Here is a 16,154-nt window from a genome sequence, read left to right on the forward strand (position 1 = left end):
TTAATCTCCCAAGCTCCCCTTATATAAGACTATGTCATGTAATGAAAGATGATATTCCTGACCCACTATCTCACACATTCAGTTGATTTTCACTAACAGTGAAGGATTTGCATTGATGTATGCATGCAATTCTTTCCTGATTCCTTTACCTTTCCCCCTGTTTCCTCTTTCCTCACCAGTCTTCACTTTCCAGCTAATGACTGATGTCCCACATTGGACAAGATAAAATGGCTGACCAGATACAGAGGCATAGGAAAAAGCCAAATATTGAATTTGCACTGGAAGGGCTGAACTTCTGACGTTATATTATCTTTCATGTAACTCTAATTGCTACAATATAATGTTTTAATTTACTCAATTCAGATGTCTAATTGGTTAAGAGTGAAGTTTGGACCTGTTTATATAAAATTTGGAGGAAATATGATCTCATCAATATGTACTATGGAAAATGTCCTTTTTAGTCTGTGAATGTAGAGATATACTACTGCTTGAATGATGGTCTAAAGATTTAAAAGACATTTTAGGGTTTATAACTTTTCATGGCAAAACATTTAACATTTTTAAACTAAATTAAGATGAGCTACTCATTATTTGTATACCTTAATTCCTTTCAAATACTCTTGTCAGAGCTACAAAGCTAAATCTCGATTATAGTGTCTTTTCTTATTTAGGGAAATAATTATTGATTAATATATTGTACAAGAGTTAACATTTATCATTCATCGTATAGAAAAAGTAAATTGGTTAAAACAACTTTTTAGTTTATTATGTAGATAAACACGATTGTCGTATGATTCCTTAGATTTCCTTAAAAATTGATCTCCTATGCCAGGCATGGTGGCTCATGCCTGTACTCTAGTACTTTAGGAGACTGAGGTGGGAGGATCAGTTGAGCTCGGAAGTTCAAGATCAGCCTCGGCATTACAGTGAGATCTTATTTCTACTAAAAAAAAAAAAAAAAAAAAAAAAAATGACTTGGGCATGGTGATGTGTGCCTCTGGATCCCAGCTACCCAGGAGGCTGAGGTGGGAGGGTGACTTGAGCCCAGGAGGTCAAGGCTGCAGTTAGCTGTGATCATGCTACTGTACTCTAGCCTGGGTGACAGAGTGAGACCCTTTCTCAAGGTAAATAAATAAATAAAAATTTAAGCCTTGCTGCTAAATCCAATCTCCCTTAATTTGCATTGTCACACTCTTTCTGCTTTTGATTTTTTTTGTTGCTTTTGTTAAAACTAAATTTAAAAACTTTTGTTTCTCATGTAGCAACCAGAGTTTGAAAGAGATTAAGGGCCATTCTTCTGAAATAAAATATGTTATAAATAACTTTAGTTTGGGTCTCCTATTGAAAGTCACATAACATTTTGTTGAATGTTGATTCTTGCCTAATTACCTGTAAATGGATCACAGACAGAAGTACCCAGTGATGTGCCATATGTTATGCCCTTGTGAATTTTATAAAGGCTAAAGAGTGAGGAATTAAGTTCTTTTCTGATAGTATACTATAAAATTTTGAGGACCTTGCGGTGATAGTCTGTAGTCATAAAAGCTGTTTAGCCAGCACATGATTAGATTGTGTTAATAGTGTTATGACTGTCTTTTCATGAGTTGTTTATTATGTAAATTAGGGTAATTTTGGTAAATGGAAGGAGAATGCTTAGGACTAATGTCTTATTTTAAACTACTGATATCTTTTTATGAGGATACTCGAGGAGTTCATATGTCAGTGAGAACTGAATGACTGAGACTAAGTTAAAGGTTAGTTCCATTTTCCAAGTATGATGGATTAACTACATACACCCTGTCTTTCTCACCGAATGCGTCTATAAAACCTGGGCAAAATGGATGGAACTCTCTGGACCCTGCAGAATAAATAATACCAGGTGGGATTTGAAAGATTAGAATTCAGAGTAGCATCTCACTGGCTGTGAGTTTACCATTTTTTTTCTTCCAGTGTCCCCAGACCTGAACTTAACACAGTCTAAAACCTAGAAGTAGGGCAATCTGAAACAGAAAGCTCTAAAAGATGCCTGCTAGTTCTAGCTCAAGGAGCAGGAAAGATAACTACCTAGTTCTGTATGAAAATTTTACTATTTTTTTCTCTTCTCCATCTCTCATTGGCTATTGCCAAGCAATCTGTGGTAATGGCAGCAGACGCTGTATCAGGAGCCCATGGTCAAACTGAGGGATGAGAACTTTCCTCTACAGTTGACAAATCCCTTTGCTTTTTTTTTTTTCCATTCTTTATCTCTCTGTCATTTCATTTCTTGTTTCCAAGTCAGACGCAACATCAGAAGTGTGACCCAAGCAGAGTACCAAAGATCAGTATTCTGGATGAAGAAATGAAAAGGGATGCCTCAGGGAATTGGAAAGTTGTGAGACCACACGTAGGAAGAACCTTGGAAAAGCAGTACCATTGAGTTACTTATGAATTTTCTGAGCTATGCATACTTGGAAATAAAGACTGCCATCCACGCTGATCATTTGGTGATACGAAAGTGGGCCAGATTCAGATGGCACAGCATAAGCCTTTGAAAGTTGAACTGATGCTTGAACCATGCCTATAGAAGCCATGTTAGAGCTCATGGCCTAAGCCTAACCAAACAAGTCACTCGTTGAAACAAAAATAATTCCAGTGTCCACAGGATTTAAACAGTAACCAGAGTTTCATAGCAGTATGTTAAAATGCCCACGTTATAATCTCAAATAATCTAACATATGAAGAAACAGGAAGATTTCAAGTCACATGGGAAGAGGTGATCAACATATACCATCACATAATAATAACGTTGGCATTATCTGACAGAGATTTTATAGTAGCTATTATAAAAGTGTTTTAACAAACAATTGTGAATGCTCTTGAAATGTTTGAAAACGTCTCAGCAGAGAAACAGAAGTTATAAAGAAATGTTAGAGCTGAAAAATACAATAAGTGGGTGGAAAAAAGACCACTGAATGGCTCAATAGCAGAATGTAGTGACAGGAAAAGATAAATAAATAGAAATTTTTAAATCTGAACACCAGAGAAGAAAGAATGTAAAGAAATTGAACAGAGCCTCAGGTTACTATGGGAAAATAACAGCGTGTTAGACATTTAAACAAGAACCAGAGTTTTACAACAATATTTTTAGACATCCAAATTATAATCCAAAATTATCTAACATATGAATAACCAGGAAGATTTCAACTCACAGTGGAAGAGGTGATCAACATATAGAAAGAACATAGTTGTGAGGAAATACTTGAAGAATTAAATGGCTAAAGATCTCACTAATTTATTAAAAGATACAAACATACAGATTCAGAGAAACTGAAATGGAATAAATCTAAATAAATTTATGCTTAGACATGTCATAATTAATCTGAAAACTAAAAAGGAAAATAACATGTTGGCAATGCTATGGAAAACGTGGAACACATACACTATCGGTGGGAGTGTGTACATTTTTTCAGACATTGTGGGAACCAGTTTGGAGATTTCTCAAAGACCTGGGAGTTGAACTACCATTTGACCCAGCAATCTCACTACTGGGTATATACCCAAAGGAAAATAAATTGTTCTAACAAAAAGACGCATGCACCCATATGTTCATTTCAACACTTCACCAGAGCAAAGACATGGGATCAACACATGTGCCTAATGGTGGTGGATTGGGTAGAGGAAATGTGGTATGTATATATAATTGAATACTATACAGCCATAAAAAGAACAAAATCATATCCTTTGCAGCAACCTGGATGCAGTTGAAAATCATCCTGTGGGAACTGATGCAGAAAAAGAAAATTATACACCACTTGTTCTTACTTAAAAGTGGAAACTAAATATTGGGTACACGTGGTCAAAAATGAGAACAGTAGACACTGGGGAATGCAAGAGGGTGAGGGAGGGAAAGGGGTAAGGTTTGAAAAGCAAACTACTTATTAGATACTATGCTTATTTACCACCTGGGCGCTAGATTCATTTGTACTCCAGACCTCAGCACCACCCAGTATACCATATTGGGTGTAATATGGTATATTGGGGTATAATGAACCTGTACATATACCCCCAGATTCTAAAATAAAAGTTAAAAAAATTCAAATAATCCAAAATAAGGCAGGAAAGGAAAAACAGAGATCAGTCAGAAAACAAATAATAAAATGGTAGATGTAAGTTCTTACACATCAGTAATTACATTGAATTTTTAAATGTTGTAAACAAATTAATTAAAAGAGTTTGCCAAGAGTATATAAAAAAGACCCCACTTTATGCCACCAGAAGCTTACTTTAAATAAGGTGGGTTAAACGTGAAAAGATAGAAAAAGATATAGCATGCAAATACTATTGTAAAGAAAATGCTATTAGCTATATTAATAACACAGCAGACTTCAGAGTTGAGTAATACCCAACATTAAACAGGAACATACATATGATAAAAAAAATTGATTTGCCAATCCTAAATGTGTAAGTAGCTAACAACAGAATTTAAAAATATGCAAATACTATTGTAAAGAAAATGCTATTAGCTATATTAATAACACAGCAGACTTCAGAGTTGAGTAATACCCAACATTAAACAGGAACATACATATGATAAAAAAAATTGATTTGCCAATCCTAAATGTGTAAGTAGCTAACAACAGAATTTAAAAATATGCAAATACTATTGTAAAGAAAATGCTATTAGCTATATTAATAACACAGCAGACTTCAGAGTTGAGTAATACCCAACATTAAACAGGAACATACATATGATAAAAAAAATTGATTTGCCAATCCTAAATGTGTAAGTAGCTAACAACAGAATTTAAAAATATGCAAATACTATTGTAAAGAAAATGCTATTAGCTATATTAATAACACAGCAGACTTCAGAGTTGAGTAATACCCAACATTAAACAGGAACATACATATGATAAAAAAAATTGATTTGCCAATCCTAAATGTGTAAGTAGCTAACAACAGAATTTAAAAATAATGAAGCAAAATTTGATAGAACTTAAAGGAGAAATAAGGAACTCAACAATTAAGACAGAAAATTTCAACATTCTTCTCTTAGAAGTAGAACTAGTAGACAGAAATTACAAATGATAGAGAATGCTTGGAGATGGTCTGGGCATGGTGGCTCACACCTGTAATCCCAGCACTTTTGGAGACCTAGGCAGGTGTATCACTTGAAGTCACGAGCCTGGACAACATGGTGAAACTCAGTCTCTACTAAAAATACAAAAATTAGCTGGGTGTGGTGGCATGTGCTTGTAGTCCCAGATGCTAGGGAGGCTGAGGCACAAGAATTGCTTTAACCCAGGAGGTGGAAGCTACAGTGAGTGAGCTGAGATCACACCACTGCACTATAGTCTTGGCGACACAGGCGAAACTTTGTCTCAAAAAAAAAAGCTTGGAGACTACAACCAGCTAAATCCAATTGACATTTGTAGTATACCCAATAATAGCAGAATATACATTCTTTTCAAATACACAAGGAACTCAGTATTTATAATTGAAGACTTCAACATTCTTCAATTATAGAATAGATATAACTAGTAAATAGCATCACCAGGGGCACAGAATGTTTGAACAGCACTATCAGCTAGCTACATCTGATTGACATTTACAGAATACTTTACCCAACAACAGCAGAATATACATTATTTCCAAGTATACTTGAAACCTGCTCTAAGACACACCATATCTTGGTCTTAATACAAACCTTAACAAATTTAAAAGAATTGAACTTAAATGAAACATTCTCAGATCATAATGGAAATGTATTAGAAATCAGTAACAGAAAGATAACAAATGTCTAAGTACTTAGAAATTAGATGGCAGACTTTAAAATAATCCATTGGGTAAAAGAGAATACCTCATGGGAAATAAAAGAATATCTTAAACTGAATGTAAATGAAGATCCAATGTGTCAAAATTTGTGTAGCCAAACAGAGTTTAAAAGGAAAGTTAGTGCATTCAGCTCTAATGTTAGAAAAGATGAAAGACCTCAAATCAATAATCTGTGTTTCCCTCTCAGAAAACTAGGCTGCAGTCTCATGCCTGTAATTCCAGTGTTTTATGCGGTTGGGTCGAGAGGATTGCTTGAGACTGGGAGTTGAAGACCATCCTGGGCAACATAGCAAGACCCCCATCTGTCTTTACGAAAAAAATTTTAAAATAATTAGCTGGGCATGGGTGGTGTGTGCCTGTCATCCCAGCTCTTTGGAAAGCTTAGGTGGGAGGATCCCTTGAGCCCAGAAGATCAAGATTGCAGTGAGCACATCACTACATTCCAGCCTGGGTGACAGAATGAGACCTTGTCTCTGAAAAAAATGGGGAAAAAGAAACTAGTCAAAGAACAAAATAAACCCCAGATAACAGGAGAAATCAATGAATTAAAAGCAGAAAAACAGTAGCCAAAATCATTGACATCAAAAGCTGGGTTTCCTTTTTATAGATCAGTAAAATTGATCATCTTTAGCAGTACAGCAGAAAAAGGGAGGACATAAAGAACCAGTATCAGCAACCAAACAGGGGTTGTCACTACAAACTCCACAGGAATTCTGAGGATAATAAGCAATACTAAAAAGCTCTGTAGACATAAGTTTGACAACCTAGATGAAATAGACTAATTCCTTCAAACAGTAAACTACCAAACTCAGCTAAGATGAAAGTTGATCTTGTATAGTCTTTTAACTGTTAAAGAAGTTGGACTCGGCTGGGTGCAGTGGCTCACACCTGTAATTCCAGCACTTTCAGAGGCCAGGAATTCTAGATCAGCCTGGCCAGTGTGGCGAGATCCCATCTCTACTAAAAATATACAAATTGGCTGGGCGTGGTAGTGCAGGAGGCTGAGGCTGGAGAATCCCTTGAATCTGGGAGGCAGAGCTTGCAGTGAGGCAAGATGGAGCCACCGCCCTCTTGACTGGGTGACAGAGCCAGATTCCCTCTCAATTACAAAAAAAGTTGAATTCGTAATGAATAAATACTAAACTCCTGAGCTCAAGTGATCCACCTACCTCAGCCTTTCAGAGTGTTGAGACTGCAGGCATGAGCCACTACGCCTGGCCTAAATTTCATTTCTTAATCAAATGCTAAACTTTTTCATTTTTCTCTTGTTCATAACTAGGAGTATTCATTCACTTGTGCAGTGATATTTGAAAGACAAAACATATTTCCTATTCCTAACATTTGTGACCAGCTTTTTTTTTGACTGTTTGTAATCTGCTTCATTTCTTGAAATCTGTTTTGTTTAAATTTTAAAGACAGAATCTCTGCCTATCACCAGGGATAGAGTGCAGTTGGCACTATCATAGATCACTGCAGCCTCCATCTCCTGGGCTGAAGCAATCCTCCCACCTTGGCCTCCCAAAGTGGTGGGATTATAGGCGTGAGCTACTGCACCTGGCCAAAGGTCTGTTTTTTTGTTTTTTTAAAAAACATATAAAATAAGGGATGATAATACATTTCTAAAGAACACATGGGTCAACAAAGAAATCTCAAGAGAAAATATTTCAAACTAAATGAAAATTAAAACAGTTTATCAAAATTCGTGGGATGCAACAAAAGCAGTGCTTGGAAGGAAGTTTGTAGCATTGAATGTAGAAACTAGATGAAATATTGAAAATTAATCACCTGAGCTTCCACCTTAGGAAATTAAAGGGGTACAAATTGAATCAAATATAAGCAAAAGAAAAGATGATAAAAATTAAGGCAGAAATCAATGAAATTAAAAATAAGAAATCAGTCAACATAAAAGCTGGTTCTTCAGAAACATAAAATACGGGATGTTTCTGTTGCCACTTCTTAGTCTTAATTTTGTTTTTATTATCTGTGTCTCCTTGTTAATGAGTTCCAGTTCTGCACATGAAGCCTGATTATTTTCTCCACTGAGGTATGCTCTGTGTCAAATTTACCGTTACTGGGGCTTGGCTAGGTTTTCACTGCTGAAATTCTTCCTTAGTGTTTTATTTTGCAGGTATCCTGTTTATTATGACTCTACAGCCCTATTTTTTTTTCTAGAAATAAATTTTACCTTTCTTGTAGTGTAATTATTCTAGTGCTTTTCTCTTTTTCTTTTTTTTGAGATGGAGTCTCACTCTGTTGCCCAGGCTGGAGTGCAGTGACACAGTCTTGGCTCACCGCAACCTCCACCTCCCAGGTTCAAGCAATTCTCTTGCCTCAGCTTCCTGAGTAGCTGGGATTACAGGCGTGTGCCACCATGCCAGGCTAATTTTTGTATTTTCAGTAGACAGGGTTTCACCATGTTGGCCAGGCTGGTCTCGAATTCCTGACCTCACATGTTCTGCCCACCTCAGCCTCCGAAAGTGCTGGGATTGCTTTTATTTATACTGCATTGCCCAGGAATCCCACAGACTATATTGGGTTTTGTAGGTTTCACAGATTTGAATACCAGCCTGCATTATTTCAGTAAGGATTTCCACCAGAAAGGACATTCTCCTATTTCCCTGCATTATCCAAGAAAATTAACAGCAATTCCCTGACATCATTTCTGTTTACATTCGTTGTCCCCAAAATCTGTTCAGTAGATTAAAAAAAAATCATTACATTTGATTGTTTCATATTTTAGTGTCTTTTTATTTAAAATACTTTCCCTTATACCTGAGATGTTTCAGAGAAAGCAGAGCACCTGTCTAGGAATGTTTCACATTCTGGATTTGTCTGATTTCCTTGAGGTCATTCATGTGTTCTACTAGCTTCCATTTTCCCTGAAACATAATTTTTTTTTGTCAGTAAAATCTAACAATTGATGCTATATATCATTACATCAATAGGACATATTTTTGAGTGACTTGTTGTTAATTCAACCTGCTTCCATTGTATATTCTAGAGATTGTCTTTTTGTAAGAGTTCAAGGTGAAAGCCATAGAGAAGGATTGCCACTGCCTTTGGAAAGCCATAGGAGTAAAAGAGTGAATCCAGATATAGAAGGTGTTACAACAACCCTGACATAACTATCTGAATGAAGGGGAACGTGAAACTTTCTAGAAGGAGAGAAAGCCATAAGCCTTGAATTTGGATTTGAGATTACAGGTATTCCAAAGTTGAGGAGCGTATCTCTCTCCCCAGTTACTTGGTGTGGTTTTCGTTGTCCGTGTTCAGAAGTCAATACTAGAGCTCCTGTGCTTAGTTGCTCCAAAAGACTCAAATTGGGAGTTGGCTCAATAGGCAAAAAGACATGACGGTGTTTGTGTTGTGTATGAGAGACGAAGAGATGGAGAGGGAGTTGGGAGGGGTATAGTCACCTATTCCACATGCCCCGTGAGAAAACAAACACCTCTTCCACCTTTTACTCTCCAACAAATTGAGAATACAAAAGGATAATCAAATATGCTTTCCAAAAAATAGTCCTCTGTGTTTCCTCCCAAGGTGAGAGCCCTTAAAATCATACTCAATTACAATGTTTAGATTGCTTACCATAAAAAGTCAAAACAAACATAATTCACCTAACACATACATCTTCATATTAATGAACCTGAGATTTCTTTCTGTGTAGAGATATTTACCCATGTTGGTTGACTATAATTAATTGGTTCCTTCGTGTATTTTTTGACACAATACAGAGTACTGAACTAGCAAGACAGTTACCAGTCAAGCATGTCATTTCTAGAGCCCCATATAGATATATCCCAATTCAAAAAGAAAACTAAGTGACTTGAGAGAAATTTCTAAAAGCTTTCCTTTTGACAAGCTATCCTACAAGCTGTCAGTCAAAAGGGAGTCTCAGTTTTCATTCTGTATGTCTCTGTAAAGCTTTACATTTAAACAGATAAATAAAGCAGACGTAGTCTGTGCACTTTCTCATGCTGAACTCCTGTAGCAGTTTTCAGGTCATGATTGGTTTAGATGAATCCTTTACGTACTCGCACCTGGAAAACCAAGAGATGATATGAATTCAGCATCTTAGAAACAGTGCAATGAATTTACTGGTAAGCTAAGAGTTTACCATTTAAAAGTACTGTACATCTTTCATCGTATGCCACTACCAGGTTGACAGCAAACTTAGAAAACGTTCATTCTTCTACAGGAGGAACATGATCGTTTCTTAAGGGCTTGTATATGAAAACTCTAACCAACATTTACTCATTTCTGGAAACTTTTTCTGCAAATGCCCACTTTCCATGGGTTAAGGACATCTGGAAGTGATGTAACATAGGGTAGTGGGTAACTATGGTGACTTTCAGTCAAGGTAATATGGTCTATAAAGTTGTCATGGGCACTGAATTAGTGAATACTGAACCACTGCTCCTAAGGGGAATATAGGGTTAGGTACCTGTGAGCATCCGGTCACAGCATTTTTGTTAACTGATCAGTACGTGACTTGTTTTATGTGTGTTTCTGTTTAAAGACATTTAATCTTGTTGTTTCATAAACATTGAGCTAATTATCGGCAAAACAATAACTTGTTCCTGAACTAAGTATATCTAACACAGCTGTTTTCTCCATAAAGCATATTGTAGCCTTCTTGTACTTGAGAACACTAGACAACACTCAAAATGACTTGAGGGCCATGAAACAGTGAAATCATCAACAAAACACAAAAATGCAAAAAGCATGGCACTGAATAAGCTGCAGAAAGAACACTTGTTTACATTATAAGAGCTGAAGCAAGAAGGCCTATTCGCTGTCAGCTGGGAGTGTGTATGTTTGGTGACTCAGGTTTTTTTGTTGTTCTTGTGTGTCTGCAAATGACTGGAAGGCCCCACTACTGTACAAAGAAGTTTTATTAAATAGGCAAAGTTCATGTATTGAATCCGTGTTGATGAAGATCAACTGAATCTGAAGGTCCTTGATCACCTGTGCAGACCGAAGAAGGAAGCTAGTGCTCTTACTTGTTTCCTCTGCTTTCAACTTACTCCTCTCTCCTCAGTACTTGGTTGACCTCATAAGCAAACATAAAATCAAATAGAACCTTTTCTTGAGATTTCATTTTGTAAGGGTTTATTGGCTCAGGCTTCTTATATGGTAGTGTGTCGGTCCGCCTTCACTTTAAGGAGTAGATGGGCTCTTGACCTTAACTGAAGAAAATTGCTTTTGTTCTCAGTGATGTAATTTCTATAAAGATTCACTCTCACTTCAAGTTATGATAAACTTTTGACTTTTTCCCATATAATCAATTGTGGCTGTATAATAATTCTCTCCTGAGAATATTGATTATTAAAAATTGAACCCATGAACCTAAACATAGAACTTAACAGTTGTTCATGTCTTACATTGTGAGTTTACATTCTGTTCTCTACGTTTTCAGGAAAATTTAGAAATTCATTCTGATCTTTAAAGTGTTAGCTTTACTATATGCTGTTTTAGAGAAGTGTTTTTTCTTTCATTCGTTGAAAGCATTTTATTTTCAAAACTTTGTGTCTGGAGGAGACATACCAGCCAAATACTGTAATATAAATATTTTTCTACTACTCTTTTAAGGGTGGTCTTTCTTTTTAAGACTTTTGATTATGTGTCATTATCAGAAAAATACTATTAATTGATAATTCCTAGTATTTCTGGGTGTGCTTAGGTATTCTTTTAATAAACAAAAATAGATACAGCAACAAAACCTGTGGTGAACTATTTGGAGAACAAATAGTTGATTGATTGATTAAATTGACAAATAGTTGATTTAATCTAACTTGATTAAACAAAGTTTGATTACCTTAGTGTAGGTCTTTAATACACATGCACATTTTTTTAATCTCCCAGAACTACTCTAGTATTGCATATACCATATAAACACTGCATGTGTTTCCTAGATTTATATGAATATTGGATTTTTTTTTGAGAGGTTGCTAAAGCCATCAGTGGTCTATGGAATAAGCTTGAGGAAATGCTGACTTAGCCTCCCTACTACTGTCTCCCATAGGTGTCATTTCTGCTGCTGTAGTAAAACAAAATGAACCTGCATCCTTTATAAAACACCCTTTCGAGTATTTTATTTTTAAAAAAATTATTTTGATACTTTGTTTGTAGACAGGGCCTTGCTCTGTCACCCAGGCAGGAGTGTGGTGGTGCAATCATGGCTCACTTTAAACCTTGGCTTCCTGGACTCGAGAAGTCCTCTCACTTCTTCCTTCTGGGTAGTTAGGATTACAGGTGTGTGCCACCATGCCTGGCTAATTTTAAAATTTTTTTTTGTACAGACAAGGTCTCACTGTGCTGTCCAGGCTGTTCTCAAACTCCTGACCTCCACCCATTCTCCCATCTTAGCTTCCCAAAGTGCTGGGATTACAGGTATGAGCCGCCATTCTCAGCCTGATTATTTTACAGAAGCGAAATAGTCACCCTAAGCTCTTTCTTTTCCTGGTGAAACGTCCTCTGTCCTGCAGTGGATTCTTATTGTACTCTTATTTGATAGACCTTTTTGCCATACTTACTGTATTTTATTGGATATATTGCTATCACTTTTATTATGCTGTAAGGTCATTTATGACAAGGGATGTGTAATTTTTCTGTGGCTTGCAGTGTCTGTCAAAGTACCATTCATGTACTATGTGTGCTTAGTTAATAATAAATTGAACTGAACACGATTTTATGATTTTAATTTAAGTATATTATCACCACAAAAAGTACAAGGAACCAGTGCTGTATTAAATGTTTGGAATTTCACAATGAGATTAGATAAGGTTTTTATTCTCATGGGACTGTTCTCATTTTTGCCAGAAATTATGACTTTGCCAGTACTGGCTTTGTTTTAAGATTGCTATTAATTTTTTTTTTTTTTTTTGAGATGGAGTTTCATTGTTGTCACCTAGGCTGGAGTGCAGTGGCGCAGTCTTGACTCACTGCAAGCTCCATCTCCTGGGCTCAATCGATTCTCCTGCCTCAACCTCCCGAGTAGCTGGGATTACAGGTGTCGATCACCACATCCACCTAGTGTTTTTTTTCTTTTTTGACATGGAGTTTCACGCTTGTTGCCCAGGCTGGAGTGCAGTGATGTGATCTTGGCTCACCGCAACCTGTCTCCCAGGTTCAAGTGATTCTCCTGTCTCCGCCTCTTGAGTAGCTGGGATTACAGGCCTGTGCCACCATGCCTGGCTAATTTTGTATTTTTAGTAGACATGGGTTTTCTCCATGTTGGTCAGGCTGGTCTCAAACTCCCAACCTCAGGTGATCTGCCCGCCTCAGCCTCCCAAAGTGCTGGGATTACTACAGGTGTGAGCCACTGCACCCTGGCCAACATGGTGAAACCCATCTCTGCTAAAAATACAAAAATAAACCAGGCCGAGGCAGGGTACATCACTTGAGATTTCAGGAGTTTGAGATTGCTATTAATTTAAAATAGTTTCCTTTGAAAAATGATTGGCTGGGTGCGGTGACTCACACTTGTAATCCCAGCACTTTGGGAGGCCATGGAGGGTGGATTGCTTGAAATAAGGAATTTAAGACCAGCCTGACCAACACAGCGAAAACCCATCTCTACCAAAAATACAAAAAATTAGCGGGTGTGGTGGCATGCACTTGTGGTCTCAGCTACTTGGGAGGCTGAGGTGCAAAGATTGCTTGAGCCCAGGAGACAGAGGTTGCAGTGAACTGGGATCCCACCACTGCACTTCAGCCTGGGTGACAGAGTGAGACCTCATCTCAGACAACAACAATAAAATGAGACATGGCAATTTACAAGCTAGATAAAGTGTATTTGGCACCATGTTAACTAGATTTTTTTAGGTAAACACTTTTAGGAATTACTGCATAGTAATTGTGTCATATATAAGGTTCGTGAATGTTTTAAAGTTCTTAGCTTCTCTTTCAGAGTCTATACATTGTATTCTACAGAGTGTAGGTATTCACATCATATAATTATGTGAAACATTTCCTCCTGAATTTCTCATTAAAGAAAATTAAGTATCCTAATATATAGCTAAATATTCTTCTGCAAGGAACATAAACCATGTAGATGAAAATAAGATTATTACCTTATCTTCTAACATTAAATTTTTCTTTCAGAAAAGTAAGCATGAGTCAGTATTTTCTGTTTTTCCCCACAGTTATTTGTAGGAAGACATCCCTAGCAAACCTACTTTGAGAAGATTAAAAAAAAAGACATGATATGTTCTATTTGACATGTGTTCTGTTTGTTTGAAGGGGACAATTAGTAAAAAAGATAAAATGGGGAATTTGCTTAAGAGAGTTTTCTGGAGTATGTTTAATGTTCTTCACTTTGTAATAAAAGGAAGAATTATGTACTGAGATCCCTCACCCTGCCATAAACGGTTAATATTGGACAAGTCACTTTACTTTTTTGAGCCTGTGTTTCTTCCTTTGTAAAATAAAAAGGTAGTATTAGATTATCCCTAAGGTCCTTTCCAGCGTCCAGTGGTTTTATGTACGATGAGAGCTGACTAATATAGTAAGTCTGAGATATTGACAGATTGAGAGATAACTTCTGAAAAATCAAGGAAAATTATGTATATATATGTAATTTTGTCATGTATATAATTCTGTCATATATATATTTAAGAGACTATAGTGCAGTGGCAGGATCATAGCTCACTGCATTCCTGGACTCAAGCCATCCTCATGCTTTTGCCTCCTGAGTAGCTGGGACCACAGGCACATGCCACTGGGCTTGGCTGATTTTATTTTATTTTATTTTGAGACACAGTTTGATTCTGTGGCCCACGCTGGAGTAGTGCAGTGGTGCGATCTCAGCTCACTGCAACCTCTTCCTCCTAGGTTCAAGTGATTCTCCTGCCTTGACTTCCGGAGTAGCTGGGACTACAGGTGCCCACCACCACGCCCAGCTAAGTTTTGTATTTTTAGTAGAGATGGGGTTTCATTATATTGGCCAGGCTGGTCTCAAACTCCTGACCTTGTGATCCACCCATCTCAGCCTTCCAAAGTGCTGGGATTACAGCTGTGAGCCACCTTGCCTGGCCGTTTTTTTTTCCTTCTTAGAGATGAGATCTCACTTTGTTGCCCAGACTGGTGATGAACTCCTGGCCTCAAGCATTCCTCCCTCCATATCCTCCCAAAGTGCTGAGATTACAGGTATGAACCACTGTGCCTGGCTATGTGTTCTTTTGGATATATTTTATTGTTTTAATTTTTTATTAAAAAAATTGTTATTTGTGATATATATGGCAACTTCACATATGGTAACTTCACTCATTAACTATGTAAAAATTTTTGAAAAAATCCTTTTAAAAAAAATTTTTTTAAGAGACAGGGTCTCTCTCTGTCACCCAGGCTGGAGTACGGTGATGCAGTCATAACTGGGCTCATGCTATCCTACTGCTTCAGCTCTCAAGTAACTCGGACTACAGACACACACCACCACACCTGGCTGCATTAACTATTTTTACTCAATTGCTTTCTCTTGAACCCATCCGGGTGAATTGGTATTTATTTAATAAACATTTTCTTAAATCCCTGAGATAATAGTTTATTGAAGTCCTTATCGTACAAGCATTCATAATCTCAGGTTTTTATAGATAGAGATTACAGAGGGGCACAGAAGTTTTCATCTCTACGGTCATTTCCATTCAGACATCCCACAGCTATAGTGTCTAGCCATGTCCATTGGGTCAGAATCTTTATTGGTGATTCTCTAGTGACAGTATAGTATGAATTGAATACAAAGCAAAATTATAGATAATGGAAAACTGCAATATTTCATGATGTTCATGAAGGAACCCTTGGAGAACAGTTGCAGTCACATGCATAGTGCCTTGTGGAGGAGAGGCTGTGACAGAGTTAGATTTGTTAACAATTATAGAAGACAAATTTGCCAATAGAATGACTCAATGGAGTCAATAGATGCTTCAGCAAAAAGTGTTTTAGATAACAAAGAATTAAGAGGTAACTTTGTGGAAAAATTACCTTTGTATGGATAAGCAAAGTCAACTTTTGTTGATTCTCCTCAGAATCAGCACATGGTTATAATGACCTAAATTTGTGAAATAAAATTATATAAGCTCTTCTACTAAAAATTTTCATTTTGAAATTAAAATTCCAATCAAACATTGTTTTCAATACTTAACTATGAAAATTTGTCCTGCTTTTTTGTTGTTGTTTTGAGACAGGGTCTTTCTCTGTCACCTTTGCTTCCAGGGCTCAAGTGATCCTCCCACCTCAGCCTCCCAAGTAGCTGGGACTGCAGGCATACTTCACCAGGCCTAGCTAATTTTGTATTTTTACTAGATACAGGGTTTCACCATGTTGCCCAGGCTGATCTCAGA

General features: G+C 36.9%; 1 protein-coding gene across 14 annotated transcripts in view; it reads left to right on the top strand.

The window, feature by feature from the left end:
• TCF12 (transcription factor 12) overlaps positions 1-16,154 on the top strand; it is a 363,108-nt gene that overhangs the window by 67,234 nt on the left and 279,720 nt on the right. Inside the window, exon 2 of one of the 14 annotated variants that reach the window (XM_078333241.1) lies at positions 14,650-14,964. The exons of 12 other annotated variants lie outside the window; for them this stretch is intronic. In XM_078333241.1, coding sequence (XP_078189367.1) covers positions 14,874-14,964 — 91 coding nt within the window. In that variant the 5' untranslated portion in view covers positions 14,650-14,873. Of the gene's footprint in view, positions 1-14,649; positions 14,965-16,154 lie in introns of those variants that run through there. One more of the 14 variants, XM_078333239.1, reaches the window with a different exon arrangement.

The sequence above is a fragment of the Callithrix jacchus genome, chromosome 8 (genome assembly GCF_049354715.1).
Source record: "Callithrix jacchus isolate 240 chromosome 8, calJac240_pri, whole genome shotgun sequence".
Classification (NCBI taxonomy): Eukaryota; Metazoa; Chordata; class Mammalia; order Primates; family Cebidae; genus Callithrix; species Callithrix jacchus.